The following is a 19,921-nucleotide window of genomic DNA, read 5'->3' as shown; positions in this document are numbered from 1 at the left end:
CGCCCCTTTCCACCGCGAAAACAGCCGGAACTACCGCGAACTTCGGTCTACATACTATCCACGGACAAAACCGTCTATGTGTAACCTGGTCTTAAGTGCCCTCTGACTGTGGAGTTGCCGAGTACACATGTAACATGCTTGAGTTTCGGCTCCCCCCACAACACGTGTGCGTGTGTTTCGCATGCTCCTCCACTCCCCTTCATTCCCCCTCCCCCAACACATGGCGTACGTATGGTTTGCAAGCCCCCCGCAGGCGAGGCTCCTCTCATCTGATCATAGAGTGACACCTTGGTCTGTGCACTGAATGGACAGGGGGCATGGCTGGCTGTCAACAGCAGTAGCTGCTGACAACTCTGGTCCTGGATATCACAGCTGCAAAACACGAACCGTGTTTTGACGGACACGTGCGTGTGTGTGCTTGCTGTCCTCACGTGGAAATACATAAAAACATATATCGCTTTTGTAACAGGTTGGAGATCGTGCACACTGACAGGCTGTCCCAGCTGAAAAATGGACCATCAGTTCATGTGGACATGCAGCAGGCGATCTGAATGTCATGTCTGTCTGACAGGACATGTGTGTCCTGTGAGCGGCGCGCCGCAGGACTATATGACAAGCCAACAGTCTGACAAATATGCCACTTTCAGTCACGTATCAGCAGAAATACGCCATAACAAATGCTGTTTGGTCAGTTATCACTGCGCTTTTTTCTCTTTAAAAAAAAAAATGTTTATGTCCTTCTTGATTTCAGGCAGTGGTGGGCACAGCTAACCAAAGAGTTAGCTTCAATAACTGGTAATCAGCTAACTGAAAAGGTACCTTGTTTAACACTAAACCGATAAACTGTCTAAAAACTTATCAGAAGCTACAGATAACCAATAACTAAATTTTGCTTCCCATACACTCAGCTACTACGAAGCTGATTCTGAGTTTAAACATCACCAAAGCTTCTAATAGAACCAATGATGATCACAAACCCTCAAAAACAGCCAATGAGCCAGTGCTTGTCTTTGTGCACTCTGTCCCCTGCTGTAGTAAAGCATCACTTACCCTGACAGGATACAGTGGTCCCACGGTGAGGCAGAGGTCTTGAAATGGAAAGCAGGTTTGAATTATGGTTTTGCTTTAAAAATAAAATTATTCTGGATAGAAAAACTACATTAATGTAAACTCTTAAAATGTACAAACTGATATATAACACATATCTGTTAATTTTAAACTAATGCACTAATTCTGAAGATTTGAACATTAACACACAGATGCCCAAAGGAGATTGTGGGTAACTAAGCCTCCACTCAAACTGACTGCTTGACTCATTCATTCTATGTAAAAACCAACACAAGTTAATCAGTGTAACGTGTTGGTGTTTACAAATAAATGTGCTTTTGTAAAATGTCATTTTTTTCATTGGTATAAAAAATGAAAGAAATTTTCAAGATCCCGCCGACAGCGCCAGATATTCCTGCAGTGTGTGGTTTGTAAAAGCGCTCTGATCTGCTCAGAAGGACGTGAGGAGCTAAATGTGACATGCAGCCAATCAGAAAGCAAGGTGTTTGTGTGTGTTGTTTTTATTGGGTGGCTGACACCACACACTGTACAACTAAACCTGTCAGATCAATGATTATTTTTTTTATCTCCACGTGTGTGGTCTCTCAGGTTTTGGAAACCTACAGATAATTTTAAAATCCTGCAGTCGACAACACTGTGATATAACGGGTCACTAGTAGATAGCAGTGTTCTATGCATTTTGACGCCGGTTACATCACACGGCTTGAATCACAATAAAACACATAAAACAAACACAATAACAATGTCTTTAAACCCAGAGAATACATTCATGAGAGTTTTAGCCACAATATACAAAAAGTTTAACGCTGTTGTCCGTGTGGAGCCTGATCAGAGCGTCTCAAATGCATTTCTTATGTCGTGAATGCCCATAATGCACTGGGCACAGTTCTCCTTTGCCTGCAGAGGATAGAGCGGTTTCTTCTGTAACCAGCTCTTCTCTGTTTGTAGAAGATACAACTTCACATCTACTACAAAAGGTTACATCTTCAAAAATGTTAGCGGTCAAAAAATTATCAGACCAAAACTTATCAGAAGATAATTCGTCCAATGATGGTTTTCAAAGTTATCTGAAATGCTAATCCAATAATGAAAACATTATCTTTGATAATTAGCAGTTAGCGGATTAGTGGAACTGTGTCCAACACTGATTTCAGGCATTTTTCCACACCTTTTACAGGACAGCGATGGTAGTACAGTGGTAAAGTTTCTGGCTGGCAATCAGAGCTTTTGTAAATTGCAGCTTTGAATCCTGTGGGTGGAATGTATTTTTTATTTTTTCACAGCAGCTGCACGATGTGGTTACACATGCTCCAGCTGTTCAATTTCAATTTATTTTCATTTATATAGCACCAAATCACAACAAAGTTACCTCAAGGTGCTTCACACAAGTAATGTCTAACCTTACCAACCCCTTGCACTGTGTTCCTACTGCGACGTTTTGTACACCGTCACAGCGGATTCGTTCCTGCCTATCGGCTCAATGTTTTCGTGATTCGCCCTGATTTGTACTTATTCGTACTTTGTGTGAAGGGGCCCTTATCCTTTTCATAGCTGCCCTCACTTCATCCTTATTTATCCCTTGTACTTCCTGATTTACTCTCCCCCACATCATCCAGCCTTCTATCTCTCTCTCTCTCTCTCTCTCTCTCTCTCTTATTTTCTTCATTCAATGGCTCATCAAAATATTTCCTCCACTTTCTCAACACTCTCCTCACTTGTCAGCACATTACCATCTGCATCTTTTACCATCCTAACCTGCTGTGCATCCTTTCCAGCTCTGTCCCTTTGTCTGGCCAATCAGTATAAGTCCTTTTCTCCTTCCTTATTATTCAACTTCCTGTACAGCTTGCTAAATGCCTTTTCCTTCACTTTTGCCACTTCTCTTTTCGCCTTACGCCGCATCTCCTTGGACACCTGTCTACCCTCTTCATCTCTCTGACTATCCGAATTCTTTTTTGCCAACATCATTGTCTTCATGCTTCCCTGGACATCTTCGTTCCACTACCAAATCTCATTGATTTCCTTCCACTGTTCAGATGTCACACCCAGTACCTTCCTAGCTGTCTCTCTCACTATATCTGCAGTTCTTTTCCAGTTGTCCAAAACTGCTTCACCTCTATCCATTGCCTCTCTCACCTGCTCACTGAATTTCACACAAATTACACCCTATGATGAATTTCACATTATGATGTGTTTATCTTTTCTTTATGTAAATGATTTTACTGAGGTTTCTATTGCACTGCAGTCACTGATTGAGAAACAAAATTCCATTCTCTTGTGTATATAAATGCACAGTGAGAATGACAATAAAATCTTTGAACCTTTGAACCTTGAACAACAGTCTTCCTCCTTCAGCTTTCCCCATCTGATCCTTTGTTGAGCTCTCACTCTCTTCTTCTTCTTCACTTCTAAAGTCATGCTACAAACCATCATCCTATGTTGTCTAGCTACACTCTGTCCTGCCACCACCTTACAATGTCCAATTTCTTATAGCTTGCATCTCCTCTACACAGAATGGAGTCCACCTGGGTTCACATTCCTCCACTCTTATATGTCAGATGTGATAATCTGTCATAATACTTCAGTGAGTGCAACTGATAAATATATATAAGCTGAATTAGATGTTACATTAAGCTGCACATTTAATAATTTATCAGTGCACCACAACTGCTGAAGTATAAATATATCAGTAGTAGACGTGACTAGATTACTGCCAGTACTTGGAAAAGGTTTTGCCTGCTATAGTGGCATTAAACAAATACTTTTCTGACTGCAATTTTATACGAGTGAAGCATTGAGCAAAGTTGAGCGGTGGCGAGAAGCTTGCTCATGGTACAGGGCATCCTAAACAGGAAGTGCCAAATTTTGAATCCACAGTAAAACAGGAAATGTTCAACTGTCAAACACTTCCTGGATTGACAAACGAGATCCCATGGAATCTCGAGGGAACTCAGTGGCAAGCTCACACTCAAACAGGAAGTGCCAAATGTTGAACACTTCCCAACATAGGTGGAGCTGGAGCGGAGGACAGGGTTTTATGGACTCCCCTGAAATCTGATTGGACACAGATGATTGACATATCATGGCACTGCAAGTCTGGTTGAAAGAGCTGCATTTTGAAACTAGAAGCACTCGGAGAGCGCAAACCTCCGCTAAGGCCATAGGGTCACTGACGTCACATGGAATACCCTTTGGCAGAATACCCTTTTCCACTTTGTTTCATGCATCTACCGTCATGTTTCAGATTCAGTGGTTAACCCTCTGGGGTCCGAGGGCTTTTTTTGGACAGTTCACTCTCCTGGCATAAATGTTTTATTATTGCTGTTAACAGCTCTCCCTGCATCCCACAATCAAGTTTTATGTCTCTTTTTTTCAGGACAACCTGTACTTTCAAAATATATGCTATAGTTGTGTTTTATAAGTATAATAAAGGTTAACAATCACAAATAAGAAAGGAAAAAGTAAAGCGGAAATAATTTTCCATACACATTTATTCAAAACACACAGCAACCTATAATAAACAACTGTTTTGACACTTTATGAAGGTAATTGGGGCTCTTGTGTGAAAGACTGTAAAACAAAAAGGTTCAAACAATAAACACAAATGCACATTTTGAACAACATATGCAAAATGGTCTATGCATTTTGTTTGTCTTAAAAAAATTACTGGATTTGGATTGTGTTCCGTATCATGACCAAAATTTAATGACTTCTAAGTTAGGCCAAGATACACCCCTGGTAAAAATTTCATTGAATTCCGTTGAGGATTTTTTGAGTAATCCTGCTAACAACCCAACCAACCAACCAACAAACAAACGGACATGACCAAAAACATAACCTCCTTGTCGGAGGTAAACATTAGCGAGTCACATTGACTGCTAGGTTCCTCCTGTCCAGTAGTTGGTGCTGTGTGCCACAAAAAGTTCTAATCCACCTTAGTAGAAGAAGAAAAAATTTTTACCTCAGATTTGAACTGAACACAGCATTTGAACTATGGACTTCTAATGACACCAAACTTATATTGATGAGTAAACGACCATATTTTATGCCAGAAATGAGGTCCAGGTTGTTAAAAGCAGCATTTGTCCGTTAATTCAGGTTGCCTTATATACACGTTTAAGCTAACAGACAGCAGCTGGTTCATGCTCTGTTGGCTTATTAGTGCAGCAGATAACTGAAACAATCCTTCAAATGGTGATACAAGCATCAAATTCAGCACAAATACAGCTGAGACACTACACTTAAAAAAAAAGACTGGCCGCTTGAATTTTCAATAGGCGGGCAGGTATGGGTCAATTGAAGAATTACACAGGGGTCAAAATTTAAAAATGCTCCACTCAAATTGAAAACTACATCACATTACTTGTCTGATTATAAAGTTTCCAAAAAGGTATAGTTTGGGCTATCTATGACTGAATGTTATGGAGTTTTGGGGTAAAAACGGCAAGAATGGTGACAAAGGTCAATTTCAGTTTGTACAGGGGTCAAAAGGTAAGGAGTTGGTCTAATTTTGGTAAAAAGTGATGCAAATTATTGGTTGAGTTGCTTGGTCTCCAAAGTAAAGGTCAAAAAGGTCAATGTCCTGTAGCAGAAACAGGAAGAATATAATATGTGTTTTAGGATATTTGAAATTATCCCTTGTGGATAATTTTACCTCGGAAAAGGGCACCACCTATTGGACTGAATGATATTATAACAAGGTTCTAATATTGCTGATTTTAGGGTCAGTCAATAGGAAATATTAAAATCAGTCTCAAAATTCAGGAGTAAGCTCCGCAGGTCAGATACGACACCCTCTGTAAAACCATACAAAAATCACAGAGAACTTCACACATTTAAGATACTTATTTAACTTTGGCAGGAGTTAAATAACACGACATATCACAGGAAGCAATTTAATGATGTCGAAATTCAATGAGCAATGATTATATGATGTTCAGAGAATATGGTTTCGTAGCGGGAGTTTTAGGAGTTAAATTCATCCTAATTAGCAGGGAATTTACTTTGGCATTTACTAACTTGAGAGAAGATTAATGATGTTGGTTAAAGTTAAATAAAGCCACTCTGTTTATCTGACATCATAGCCCAGTCTTACTTTGAAGGCACTGTGCAGATCGGTCTCCGTTGGTCAGGTGCTGGAATCGTTGCCGTTCATTCGACGCTCCGTCCCTCACACGGCTGCTTCAGGAACCTTGACAAAGAGATTTTGCTGGTCTACCCACCCAGTTTCGTTGGTTACCGGGGATGCTTTCTGTTGTTATGCTGGAACTTATGACGGCGGTTCAAATCACTGTTGACATCTCAGCTGACCCGGGTGTCTTCATCTCTGCAGTGAGTTGTGGCCTGGGCTCGTCAGAATAAAGGTTTGAGCATCTTTATTCTCTATCAGTAATCAAAAATTCATTTTTCATCGTCGTCTTTTGGAAGCTGGGTCAAATCAAAACTCAGTACAAAAATAGCTGACTTTATGAAAAAAATGTTCATGAGAGGAATTTGGAGTTGAAGAAGAAAAATGTTTTACTTTGGAAAATCGAAAAAGGAAGCTAAATGCGCCTGCACGTTTAACTTTACAAAAGTTGAGCAAACGTTATCTGTCGAAAACAGGAAAAGTAATTTCTTGTTGGCGTGCCCAAACAAGAATTAAGTTTTAAGCAGCACATGCTTTCAAACAAAGAGTCGTAAATCTGACGGCTATGCAGCATCTTCAGACTCAGGAAAAAGAAAGATGCAGAAGAGCAAGAGAGGAAAAAAGGGATGATTTCCCGGGGCGCAGGCCTTTTTAAAGGTTCAAAAGCTCCACCCCCAAGAATTCTGGGTACTGTAGTTTTTCTGAGTTTCTTTGTCTGGTTTTATATATATATATATATATATATATATATATATATATATATATATATATATATATATATATATATATATATATATATATATATATATATATATATATATATATATCAGCGTCTGTTCCTAAATTTCCGCTTTGAAGCCAAACAAGTCCTGTAGGATAACTCTTGTAAATAGTTTTCCGTGGAAATGCACACCCAACACAATTATGTATGACAGAAAGCACATTAGGTAAACTTTCCACAATGAACAGAGTATAACATATCAGGTATATTGCTTTCATGCATGAGGTTAAATGGTCACATGTTGTTTTCTTTTCTTTTCCTTTATTTTGTTACAACCATACAACACAATTTTTCTTTTAAAACGTGGTTACAATTAGAGTTGATCACATGCCCTTCCACAATTCGTCCATCAGGGGTCACTCTTGTTCCATGGACTGTATTTTTTTATTTCTTTGCAAAATGTGAAAGAGGTCAATACTAGATCAATTTTAACCAGAGAAACTGGACTGTAATCAATGAATTGATGGCACTTCTTTAGTGAGCTGTTTTTTTCTTGAGTCTAGTTGGAAAGACTCAAGGACTTTTAGGAAGAAGATATGTCTTTCTGTGCTTTGTTTTTTTTTTTCTTTATGGGAGAGGAGCTGGCACATCTGGTTTGGGGCCTTGATAAGATAATTCACAGCCCCATGAGGCACTTTGTGGAGTCTTAAATCCTGGAAAGGGTGGGGTTTATGACACCGAGCCATCCTGTGTCAGCTCGGAGGGTCTCCCTTTGACACCTGGAGATATAAAAGGCCTTGATGTGTTGTGTTTTTCCTTTTTGAAGAAACATTGTCATGGCCTTTGCTTATACAAACTTAGGATGTTGAAGGTTGGTCACAGCTTTCCGTTACAGTCCACTGGATTCTATGACATGTGACATATGTTCCCCTGTAACATGAACTAAGCATGACCCATGATGCAAACTGTTACTTTTTAAAACTCGAATAACTCAACCAGCAATTTGCCTAATTTTTTACCAAAATTGGAGCAACTTTAACTTTTGACCCCTATACAAACTAAAACTGACCTTTGTCACCATCTTGGTGCTTTTACCTCATAACTCCATAACATTCAGTCACAGATTGTCCAAACTATATATTTTTTAGAACCTATATGATCAGGCAAATAATGTGGTGTAGTTTTCTATATGATTGGAGCATATTTTCATTTTGACCCCTGTGTAATTCTTCAATTGACCCCAACCTGGCTGCCTATTGAAAATTGAAGTGGCTAATCATTTTTTTCAAAAGAGTTCATGTCTATGGATGATTTGTGCCAAATTTGATGCTTGTATCACCATTTGCAGGATTCCACTCTCAATATTCTCTTATCTGCTGCACTATATAGGAGATGTAAGATGCTGTTCCTCAGTGTTTCTCAATTTCCTCCAAAAGTATTGGAACATTTCATATTTCACACATTTTAATTTGTTTGTTCCATTTCAAATACATTTTTTTTTCTAAAATTATCTTCCTTAACTCAAACGGAAAGCAAATCTCTACAACTTGATATAAATTAATTAAAAATATAAAATCCAGCATCCTGATGAAGTGGTGTAGAGGAGGATTTTCTTAAAAAGAAGACCTGAAAGTTCAGCTAGAATTTGACAGAAAATACATTTGAGATGAAAACCTAGATTTGATGGTTTGGTGAAAGAAATTTCTTCATAATTGATGTAAATAAAGTCCAAGACATATTCAGTGACTTGGAAATGTTCCTGTTTCCATCCCCTGACTTGTCTAAAGAAAACTGCAAATAAAACTGATTATTATTTACAGGTATTATCAAGTTTTAGACATTTGCTTTCGGTTTGAGTTTGAGGAAGATGATTTTAGAAATTTTTATTCTTTTTTTTTTTGTATTTCTTGTATTTAAAATGGCATAAACAAACTAAAATGTGTGAAATTCCAAGTGTTCCAATACTTTTGGAGGGCACAGTATCCTAACCTTATGATGAGTGCAAAATGAGTGTGGTATTATTACTGTTTTGTTTAAGAATGTTTAATTTTCACTGTTGCTGCACTTTGTGTCAAATCATAGTCATATCGTATAGCACATTGATATGACAATATTGCAATATGATAATTTGACCATATTGTATAGCCCTACTGTCAACTAGCTGAAAACTTTGAATATTAATTTACATCTACATTTTAAAAAATGCTTAAAGTGGCAGGGGGTTAAGAGGGCTGTAATTAGGGGGGTCAGCTGAAAGGCAAAAAAGATAAATGCTTAAAAAGGTGGGAGTATGGGGGGCAGAGCCCTCCAGAAGCTGAAAGACAAAATAAGGAAAATGCTTAAAAAGGTGGAGGGGTGTGTGTGTGTGTGGGGGGGGGGGGGGGGGGGGGGGGGGTCTGAAAGATGAAAGGTTTTTGCTATGCTAATGCTCCCCTGAGGCATTTACTCAAAATAAACTCTGACATGGTGAGATGCTGATGAATTTCGCTCGTTCATGTCTAGGGATGGGTATTGATAAGATTTTATTGATATCGATGCCGATTCCTTATCGATTCCCTTATCGATACCTCATGAATTTTGTACTAAAAGTAGACTTTACAGGTTTTCTATGTATTTCATTGAGGCTTAAAGTAAATAAATATGAAATTGGTCACTGTATTCTTGATCTCTGGACATAAATAAAAAATAAACAAAACGGTGTTTCACTTTGAAGTTATTAATTCAGACTGGATTCTATTCTATTTCTATTCTATTCTGGATTCTGACTCGTCAGAGAGCCGCGCAACGTTTGGAGCTGTGTGAACAGAACAGAGGACGATTCTCGTTTCTTTCTCGCAACAAGACAGGAGTCCCAATTAGTAACTTTAATCCGCACAAAAGTGAATCACGATTGACATATTCAGGGATGAAAGTGGTGAAAAACAAAAAAAGCTGAAACCCAAAATTACCCCCCAACACCACCCGCACAAAAATGTTTCAATTCTAGAAGCTCTGAAATGCAATCTGGGACTATTCCAGACGATAAACTGGAGTGAGTGCAGCATCCGTTTAGTGAGAAAAAAACCCAACTTTCCTTATTCAAATTCATTCCAGTAGTATTCTGCTTTTACTAGGATGCAGTAGTTTTCCAGCTTGGCAGATAGTTCTGGAGGAAATCACTGAAAAAATTAACACATTGAAAATATGGTTTGACCGAAACAAAAACTTAAACTTAAATAAGACAGGGATGAAATGGGGGTGTAAGAGTCACTAGGTGTTCACAGGAAACACTTATTTATTTCTGTATGTATGTATTTATTTATGTTCATTGTTAGTTGCTTTTATATTTTCTGTTGTGTTTCTATTCAGGTTCTTTTTGTCTCTTTCTCTAAAATTGTATATAATAATCATTAGATTATTAATATATAAACAAAAATAAATTTACGAAATATTACAATTTGAAAACAAATGCACCCGAACGTGATGACAGCTGCAACTGCTTAATGCTAACTTTTAACATTGAAAATGCCATAGACATGCTAACATGTTAGCATCGCTCCCGTTTTTTAAGTTATAAAATACATCTATCAACTCTTTCAGAAGACCATAACAGGTCGGTTTAACATAGAAAAGGTAAATAATACTCACAGACGTATGCTCTTTAGGGTTTTAGCGGGGGAAAATTAAACAAAAGAAAGAAAGAATAGACGAAGTAATAGATCAAAGCATTGCTTCAATCTGCGAACCACTGCTTCGATTGGTTCAAGGTTCAAAGCAAAACCGCGCTGCAGAAAAGTTGATTGTGGACCCGCTGCAGGGTCTGTAATCAATGTAGAGAAATGATCATTTTCCTGACAAACACCCCCCCAAAACAACGGCCACTCTGAAGGACCGATAACAGAATCGTTAAGCACAAAGCTTATTAATGTCGGCGGATCTAATCATTTCTTAACGATACCCGAAAGGAACCGGTTCTCGATACCCCTTCCGTATTCATGTCTGTGACATATGCATATTATTAAAAATGGGCACATGTTATTTTACTGCTCACAATTTATCAGGAGAGATTTTATCTTAATAAAACAGCAGTGCGGTTATGTCACAGCACTGCAAAGATTCTGCGACAGCCATAGCCATAAATAACTGCCCTGTTAGTCTGTTATTTGGACAGTTTCATGCTGGCTCTTGTAAAAGATTTATAGTTTGTTCAAACTTCTTAAGGTTTGTTAAAGTTATGTCCACATGTGAGTGTGATGCCAAAATAAAGAAACATTCATCACCGTGAGTGAATGGTCATTAGGAATGTTTGAGTTCAAAACTACTCCATCACCACTGAATGTTGTCATTTAGTGGATTTTTTATGATCCCCTGCCGTCATCATACAGAAGCACCTCAATCTTTCACTTCAAAGTTTCTGTTCCTCCTCTTCGTCTTGGTTGTCATGATAAGTATACAAGTCGAGTTTCATGTGTATGTTTGAATATTCATGAGCTGTTTTACATTGACAAAGTGTGAGTGAATGTGGGTGTGTAGAGAGCGGGATATGAGGCAGATCCACGTGAGCGCAATTCAAAGTAGTGTGTGATATATAAAGAGGATTTTGTGTATTTTATTTTTTGTTTGTTTGTATGCCAATTTTAGATTTTCTTCATAGGTATACTTTTTGTATGAATCCTGCTTACAGTTGTATTAATGAGGCCCCCCCCCCCCCCGGTCTAAACTCAAGCAGGGGGATTTTTGTTTGGTTTTGTTTGTTTTTCCTGTTTGTACAGTCTAACATTCATGCATGACAGACTCAGGTGAGGTCATAATAAGCATTCACTCTGCTTGTACACACAAAGATGTGCATTAGTGATCATTAGTTGCTTCCACCTCAGCCAGTGGTAAAAGAAAACGTAGCAGAGTCTGAAATCTTAGGTAGGTAGAAACAAGTAGACATTAGAAATACCTGCTGTCATGACGACACCAGCCAGCACTTTCCTACGAGCATGTGGTGAAGTGAAGTTATCAGTCAGTTCGCTGAATTTTTCAACAACCAGGCGAGAGACGGCATCTGCCAGGACCTGAGGTGGCGAAGAAACAAGAAAATGTGCACAGACAAAATTAAAGAGAAGAATAAGGTGGATAAAGGTTGAACTCTGAAAAAGCAAAACCCCTATTTTTCGTCTGATTTCACATTAAACCAAACCAAAAACAAGACATGGAAAGCTGATAAATGTTCGTTTTTATCTTTGCTGAAAGTCTCAGAGTCCCAGAGTGGCACTGTGGTGACAACCTGCTGTGTTCACAAACCGCTCTGCAACTAAAGCACACGAACTGTTAAAATCTTATATTTGAAAAGCACTCAGAGCCTGATGGCAATTAAGATAATGAGCAGGATTATGTTATAGGTAAACAGATTATCTGTGTGTTGCACTGTGGCTGCTTGATCTTCAGTCACACTTTGTCAAGCTGACAGCTGTCATTCTGCAGCGACACACAAACTGCAGAGTTTCCATAAAAAAAACAAATCTATGTGACTGCATTAGTATATTCTTACTTGATTACATAATTATTGTATGGCCTTGCCTTACAATATAAAGCGCCTTGGGGCAACTGTTGTGTTGTGAGTTGGCGCTATATAAAAAAATTGATTGATTGGTTGAAGTTCACATTTATCTTATTTGAATTGCCACAGCATACAGCCAGGTCCCTAGGTTTTTTTTATTTAAAGGACATGTCGCACTGAAATCATAAATTTTGGTTGTCTGTGACCATCTGATGATCTGCCGGGATACAGCATTTATAACAAACAGCTACGGAGACGTCTGAAAACAAAGTACTCATGAGTACTAGTGTGTTTCCAACAAGTGACGTAGCTATTAGAAGCATCTCAGCGTGCACTTCAATGCTGATAACGTTCAGAATTGAGGCAAAGATTAATTCCAAAATTGACATAAGTGTGATGTCGTGTTATGATGACTCGTTTTGAAGTGAAAACCGTTCATTCTGATGCAGTCACGGTAAAAGCTGCAGCTCTGAGAAGGTTTATGTGCACCAACGGCCACCAGCCACAAACGCAGCCTATCGATAACAATCTCTGCTCCAGGTTCAGCTTTGTGCATGATTAATTAAGAGTGATGTTATCAATAAAATCTAAAAAGAATTCACCTGCTGCTGGGGAAAAATGTCATGGAGACATTCATGTTCACGGCAGGAGCTGAGAGGAGCAACAAGCAGCACACACACACGTACACACACACACACACACATTCCAACTCCAAATTCACACTCTCTCAAAGTAAAAAAAAGAAGATTCCATAAAACACAAAAGGGGTAAAATCCTGAACATGCCAGACTCACCGTGTTAGAAATTTATTTCCAAATGTAAACTCTACAAGATCAAAGAAGCACACACGCACGTGCGTATGATCACAGGCTGCAGCTTCGCCTTCCGTTCAATTATATTGCAATTTATTTTCATTCATATAGCGCCAAATCACAACAAAGTTGCCTCAAGGCGCTTCACACAAGTAAGGTCTAACCTTACTGTTGTGCTGAGTAGTTGATTATTACTGGGTGGAACTTTTGTTCATGTGCACGCACCCGCCCGGGCTGCTTTGACTGACGGACAATGACTGCATATTAGCAGCCAGCTCACAGGTGCAGCACATATAGAGAATGTAGGAGACGTGCTCAGGGATAAGTACTCACAAACAAGTTTGAAGAGGCAGCCGGTAAGAGATGCTTATTTATTTACTTAATGCTGGTGAGCTGTTACGTGTGGGCTGTGGTACATTGCGCTAAGACTTTTAGTATTGGTCCAAATGCCTGTGGTTGAGATGCACGCATTAAACAGCTAACGGCATAGAGCAATGTAGTAGTTGTTGAAAATTATCATTAGTTGGACTTTGTAAATTAAGTAATAGTATTTGGTGATCATGTAGCTGATTTTAGACTTTGAATTGTGCTAAATGAGTTAAAGTGAGTGAGTGCTTTTGAGATTTTTTAATTATGCATATAAATTAATTACCATTTTGAGATTCATTTATTGTGGTTTATAATTTTCACTGTAAATAAGGTGTATGTGTATCTGTGTTTAAGGTTTTTACCTGGCTTTTTGGGAAATGAAGCAAAATAAGTAAACTCCTAATAAAGGAAAGAAAGGAAAGAAACTTAATGCTTCAGCCTGAGTAAATCCATGAAAAGCTTCAACTGTGGGTACACCTCTTTTCAAGTGTGGGGCACCGTGCAGACAATGTACACTTGACAGTAAAAACCGGCTGTGCAAAGCCCGAAAGCCCAGCGCCCAACGCTCAAGCCCTAAAGCCCAGCGCCCAACGCTCAAGCCCTAAAGCCCAGCGCTCAAGCCCTAAAGCCCAGCACCCAGCGCCCAAGCCCTAAAGCCCAGCGCTCAAGCCCTAAAGCCCAGCGCTCAAGCCCTAAAGCCCAGCGCCCAAGCCCTAAAGCCCAGCGCCCAACGCTCAAGCCCTAAAGCCCAGAGCTCAAGCCCTAAAGCCCAGCGCCCAGCGCTCAAGCTCCAAAGCCCAGCGCTCAAGCTCCAAAGCTCAGCGCTCAAGCCCCAAAGCCCCAAAGCCCAGCGCCCAATGCTCAAAGCCCCAAAGCCCAGCGCCCAATGCTCAAAGCCCCAAAGCCCAGCACCCAACGCTCAAAGCTCCAAAGTTCAGTTCAAAATGGCAGACTCAAAGAGCCTGCAGCAGCTGAAAGCCAGCAGGCTGGCCAATACAATAACCAGAATGTGCAAGAGCATGTCAGTTCATGAGTTAAAGGAGGCCTTTGGCAGGATTGCGGTAGAGGCTGATAAAGTCATTGATGCAAATGATGACCTGGAAGCTGCATTCTTAGAGGCTTGAGGTGGAGAGGCCGACTCCTCCGCAAAAGAGGAAATGTTTGAGGACATCAAAAGCATGGCAAGAGAATGTGAGGGGAGGCTGGAGGAAGTGCAAGGTATAATTCAGAAGACTGTATGGGATTACTTTGGGCACCCAGAGCTCTCCACCTGCCTCGAATTGGCAGAGGAAGAGTGTGAGAGAGTATCCTCGGCTGCGCCAGGAATAAAACCGGAGGCATATGATTTCATGTTTAACCAGTTAGAAATACGGGTGGCCTCGGCTAAAGAAGCAAACTAGTGCAGCTAGAGTACTGACAGGGACTAGAAGGAGAGAGCATATTTCACCCATATTGGCTTCTCTTCATTGGCTTCCTGTTAATTCTAGAATAGAATTTAAAATTCTTCTTCTTACGGTTTTGAATAATCAGGTCCCATCTTATCTTAGGGACCTCATAGTACCATATCACCCCAATAGAGCGCTTCGCTCTCAGACTGCAGGCTTACTTGTAGTTCCTAGGGTTTTTAAGAGTAGAATGGCAGGCTCCTCTCCTGTGGAACCAGCTTCCAATTCGGATCAGGGAGACAGACACCCTCTCTACTTTTAAGATTAAGCTTAAAACTTTCCTTTTTGCTAAAGCTTATAGTTAGGGCTGGATCAGGTGACCCTGAACCATCCCTTAGTTATGCTGCTATAGACTTAGACTGCTGGGGGGTTCCCATGATGCACTGAGTGTTTCTTTCTGTTTTTGCTTTGTATGCACCACTCTGCATTTAATCATTAGTGTTTGACCTCTGCTCTCTTCCACAGCATGTCTTTTTCCTGATTCTCTCCCCTCAGCCCCAACCAGTCCCAGCAGAAGACTGCCCCTCCCTGAGCCTGGTTCTGCTGGAGGTTTCTTCCTGTTAAAAGGGAGTTTTTCCTTCCCACTGTCACCAAGTGCTTGCTCACAGGGGGTCGTTTTAACCGTTGGGGTTTTTCTGTAATTATTGTATGGCTTTTGCCTTACAATATAAAGTGCCTTGGGGCACCTGTTTGTTGTGATTTGGTGCTATATAAATAAAATTGATTTGATTAAAGAAGCATATTATCTGTGGAACCGATGGGCCCCCAAGGAGGAGAAAGGAGACTTTCAGCGCCAGATAAAAGTAGTTGAGGTTCACTCGGCTAAACTTGTAGCTGGGAAAGCCACCTTGATACAAGCAAAAGCGGAACATGAAGACAGTCGGGCCACAGTCCCCTGCATCCACTCACCAGCCATTAGGCTAAGACCGACTGTTGTCCCTAGATTTGATGGGAATAAAAGGAACTTCCACAGTTGGAAGAAAGACTGGGAGGCGCTCCAGAGGCAAGGAGAGCCTACGGGTTCCAATGAGGTTCGCAAGTTCCTGTTGTTGGACAGTCTAGATGAGAAGGTGGCACGGGATCTCAGGCTGTCAACTTGTGGGACGGCAAATGAGATTTTCCGCATGCTTGAAAATCGTTTTTGGAATAAATCCGCTATAGCTCTGGAGATAGTCGAGGAGCTCCAGGCGCTGCCCCCGTTAAGAAGCCACCAAACAAAGAAAATTGTAAACCTTATACGGGTGGTTGAGAAGGCACTAAATGATCTAAGTGAACTGGATGACACAGGAGCTTTGAAAAATCTGCTAATGACAAAATCCTTGGAGAGCAAGTTGCCAGAATTCCTTAAAAAGGAGTGGATCATGTTTGTAGTAAAAAAAGAGGCGTGTGGGAGCCCAGGAAGACCGCTTTGATATGCTGCTTTCATTTCTTAAAAGTCAAGAGGAAATTTATGAGGAGTTGAAGCAACTGAGGGAGGACGAACCCTCTAGGAAGGAGCCTAAGAGTCAGCTGAAGCAAGCTAGAACCAGAGCAACCAGGTCTGCCAATCTCCCAGAAGCTTGCATTATCTGTGGGGAAAGTGGTCATAAGCGGAGACTGTATCAGTGCAAAAAGTTTAAAGCTCTCAATCTGGTGGAAAAGAAGGAAGCTATCCAAAAGTTTGGGGCCTGCAAGAATGGTCCATGATGATGGAGAGTGCAAGACCACCTTCCTCTGCAAAAATGAGAGATGTAAAGCAGGAGTTGCTGCTGAGCATCATTACCTTCGGTGTCCCACTCCTGGGAGGAAGACTTTACCCAAAAAAGGTGGTCCAAAGGTAGATAGAGTTGGACAAAGATTTTATGTCAAAACTGCCCCCAGAGCTGGCTCAGTATTGCCAAAAGGTCTTTTGTAATACGGCAGTAAGAACCCTGAACTCAGCAGTGTGTGAGGGCTTGCAAAGGGATCAGACCCTGCAGGAGTTTCCTGTCCTGATGATGATCCTTGAAGTTACGGTGAATGCTGGCCAAAGAATAGGAACGCTGATAGACCTGGCTTGTGATACAAATTATATAACCCATGAGGTAGCTGAGGAGTTAAGTCTAAAGACCGAGGAATGCGACTTTGGTGATTCATGGAGTAGGAGGCATGCAGATTTCTGTGGAGACAAAGCGATACTTTTTGAAGATCAGGGTCAGTACCCTGAAGTCCCACCAAATTGTATGCTATGGGCTGGACAGTATCGTTGAAATCCACCACCATGTGTCCCTTAATAAATAAAAAGAGATCTTCCCAGACATCCCTCTTGGAGAAATGGTGAGGCCCAGAAAGATAAAGTTACTCATCAGTCACAAAGAGGGTCAGCTTGTGCCTCAAAAAGTGAGCTCAATTGGAGATCTCGTTTTGTGGGATGGGCCACTCGGTAAAACTGTGGCAGGTACCCACCCAGATCTTTTTGAAGAAGCCAGCATAATTGCTCATACCTCAAGAGCGCACTTTGCCCTCTCCATGGGAACAACAGCTGTGATGTATCAGGAGCATATCTACAAGGGCCCAGACCAGGCACCTCAGGTCACCCTGGCATCCAGGTCAACCGCTAGTCGAAATTTTATAGAATTGTGGAAATAGGACAGTATTGGTGCCACCTGTGAACCGAGGTGTGGGGGTTGCCACTGTGGAAAGTGCCAGCCAGGAGGGAAAGAGATGACCCTCTCAGACAAGCGCGAGCTTGAGCAAGTAAGGAATGGGTTGACTTATACCCTTGGAGACCATCACGGCAACAAGCCTCACTGGCATGCCGGAAATCCTTGGGTTGAGGATCGTGTAACCTTGCCCAACAACCGCAGAGTAGTGGAGGTGACATTTTTGAGAACAGAGCGGCAGTTGTCCAAGGACCCAGAATGGAAGTCAGCCTAGATGGCTCAAGTGCATGAGATGGTTGAGCGGGGAGCTGCTATCAAGTTGTCACAGAACATACTGGAGAGTTGGACTGGTCCGGTTTGGTACATCAGCCACCTTATTGCCCCAAACCCTCATTCCATCACTATGCCAGTATGGCTCATCTGGAACAGTAGTCAGAAGTGTAAAGGGCAAAGTTTGAATGATCTTCTCATCAAAGGACCTGATGTGCTGAACAACATAGACGCCATCCTCCTGAGATTTCGGCAAGGAGTTTTTGCTGCCCTTGGTGACATAACAAAAATGTATAACTCGGTCTGGCTTGAAGAGCGAGAGGTGCATCTCCATCGCTTTTTATGGAGAGACTCTGAAGAAGAGGAAATTGCTGAATATGCGATAACTAGAGTCAACATAGGCGATAAACCTGCCGGTTGCATCGCTCAAGTCACCATGCGAGAGACTGCTACCCTGCCAGAGTTTTCTCTTCTTAAAGAAGAGCGGCAAGTGCTAGAGGAGGATATGTTCGTGGATAACGTACTCACCTCTTGTAATGACCGGGATCAACTGAAACATATAACGGCAAATGTCGGATGAATCCTAAAAGCAGGTGGATTTAAGTTGAAGCTGTGGGTCTTCTCCGGTCAAAGTGGGAGGGAACCCCATGACCCAAAGATCACTGGCACCTCAGTTTTCATTCTCCCCAATCAGCTCTCTGACGAGGACCATAAGGCACTTGGGATGGGCTATACGCCAGTCGAAGATGAGCTCCACTTTATGGTCTTGATAAACTTCTCTAAAAAATGCCAGAAGATGAGACTAGGGGAGCATTTGTTGATGGAGGATGTGAGACAGCATACACAAAATCCTCTGACCCGACGGGAGTTGCTGAGTCAGGTGGCTGGAATGTATGACCCCCTTGGGCTTGTAACTCCCATTAAGCAGAAAGGGGCGATTCTTGTGAGGAAAGCCTTCCAGGAGGCAAAGGCTCAAGGAAATGGAGCAGATGTCACATGGGACACAGCATTGTCAGATGGACTTCGGGAGGATGCCATCAATCTGTTGGACAGCTATGCTGAGCTGGGCAAGCTTAGGTTCCCTAGAGCATTAATGTCTCCCGAGGCAGAGACTGAACCCTCTGGCATCACATTTTCAGATGGAAGTGAACACTCTTATGGAGCTGTCCTTTACCTGAGATGGGAATGTTGCCAAAGAATTGTTAAGTCGAAAGCTAAGCTCACTCCATTAGACCATAAGGGTGACGCTGTGAAAGCTGAGTTCTGTGGAGCTGTCTAACCAGCCAGACTGAAGAAGTACTTCCAAAGACACTGCAGGTTTCGGGTGAAGAAGTGGCACCATCTAGTGGATAGCCAAACTGTTTTAGGTGCAATACAGAGGGAAAGCTATGGATATCAGACCTTCTTCGCAAACAGAATTGGTGATATTCAGAGCGGCACTAGCAATCAGGATTGGCAGTGGATTCCAGGATCATTGAACACTGCAGATATCATCACAAGAGGCGCTAGACCTGAGGACATGGATCTGGGCTCTGAGTGGCAGAGTGGGCAGAGGTTTTTATACCTTTCAGAGACTGAGTGGCCAGTGAAATCTGCAAAGGATGTTGCTGCAGCTGCAAGAGATGGTATTATTAAATTGCAATCTGTAGCTGCTGCAACTCGAGGCAGCACAGATGAATTAAAAATAACCTCAATCCCTGTCCAGCTGGGGCTATGCAGATCTCCCCATGAGGGTGCCGAAAAAGCGCTTATTGATGTCACACGATTTAGTGACCTGAGTAAGCTGTTGAGAACATTTTCTCTTGGTTGGAGGGCAGCAAAGAGGTTCCTTCGTGCCAAGACTGGAAGAAGACCAAAGTGGGAGGCGGTCCCATCACAAGGTGTCCCCACTCAGCTGGAGCGAGAGGACGCCTTCCGTGATTTGTGCCTGGTACCTCAGACAGGCGTAACCTTTCCTAGT

At 41.5% G+C, this 19,921-nt stretch overlaps 1 protein-coding gene across 1 annotated transcript in view; it reads right to left on the bottom strand.

Moving 5' to 3' along the window:
• LOC117513496 (double-stranded RNA-specific editase 1-like) overlaps positions 1–19,921 on the bottom strand; it is a 150,704-nt gene that overhangs the window by 47,429 nt on the left and 83,354 nt on the right. The window contains exon 4 of the mRNA XM_034173672.1: positions 11,845–11,959. Coding sequence (XP_034029563.1) covers positions 11,845–11,959 — 115 coding nt within the window. The remainder of the gene's footprint in view (positions 1–11,844; positions 11,960–19,921) is intronic.

This window comes from Thalassophryne amazonica, chromosome 1, assembly GCF_902500255.1.
Source record: "Thalassophryne amazonica chromosome 1, fThaAma1.1, whole genome shotgun sequence".
Classification (NCBI taxonomy): Eukaryota; Metazoa; Chordata; class Actinopteri; order Batrachoidiformes; family Batrachoididae; genus Thalassophryne; species Thalassophryne amazonica.
This window is presented reverse-complemented; position numbering and strand designations above follow the sequence as displayed.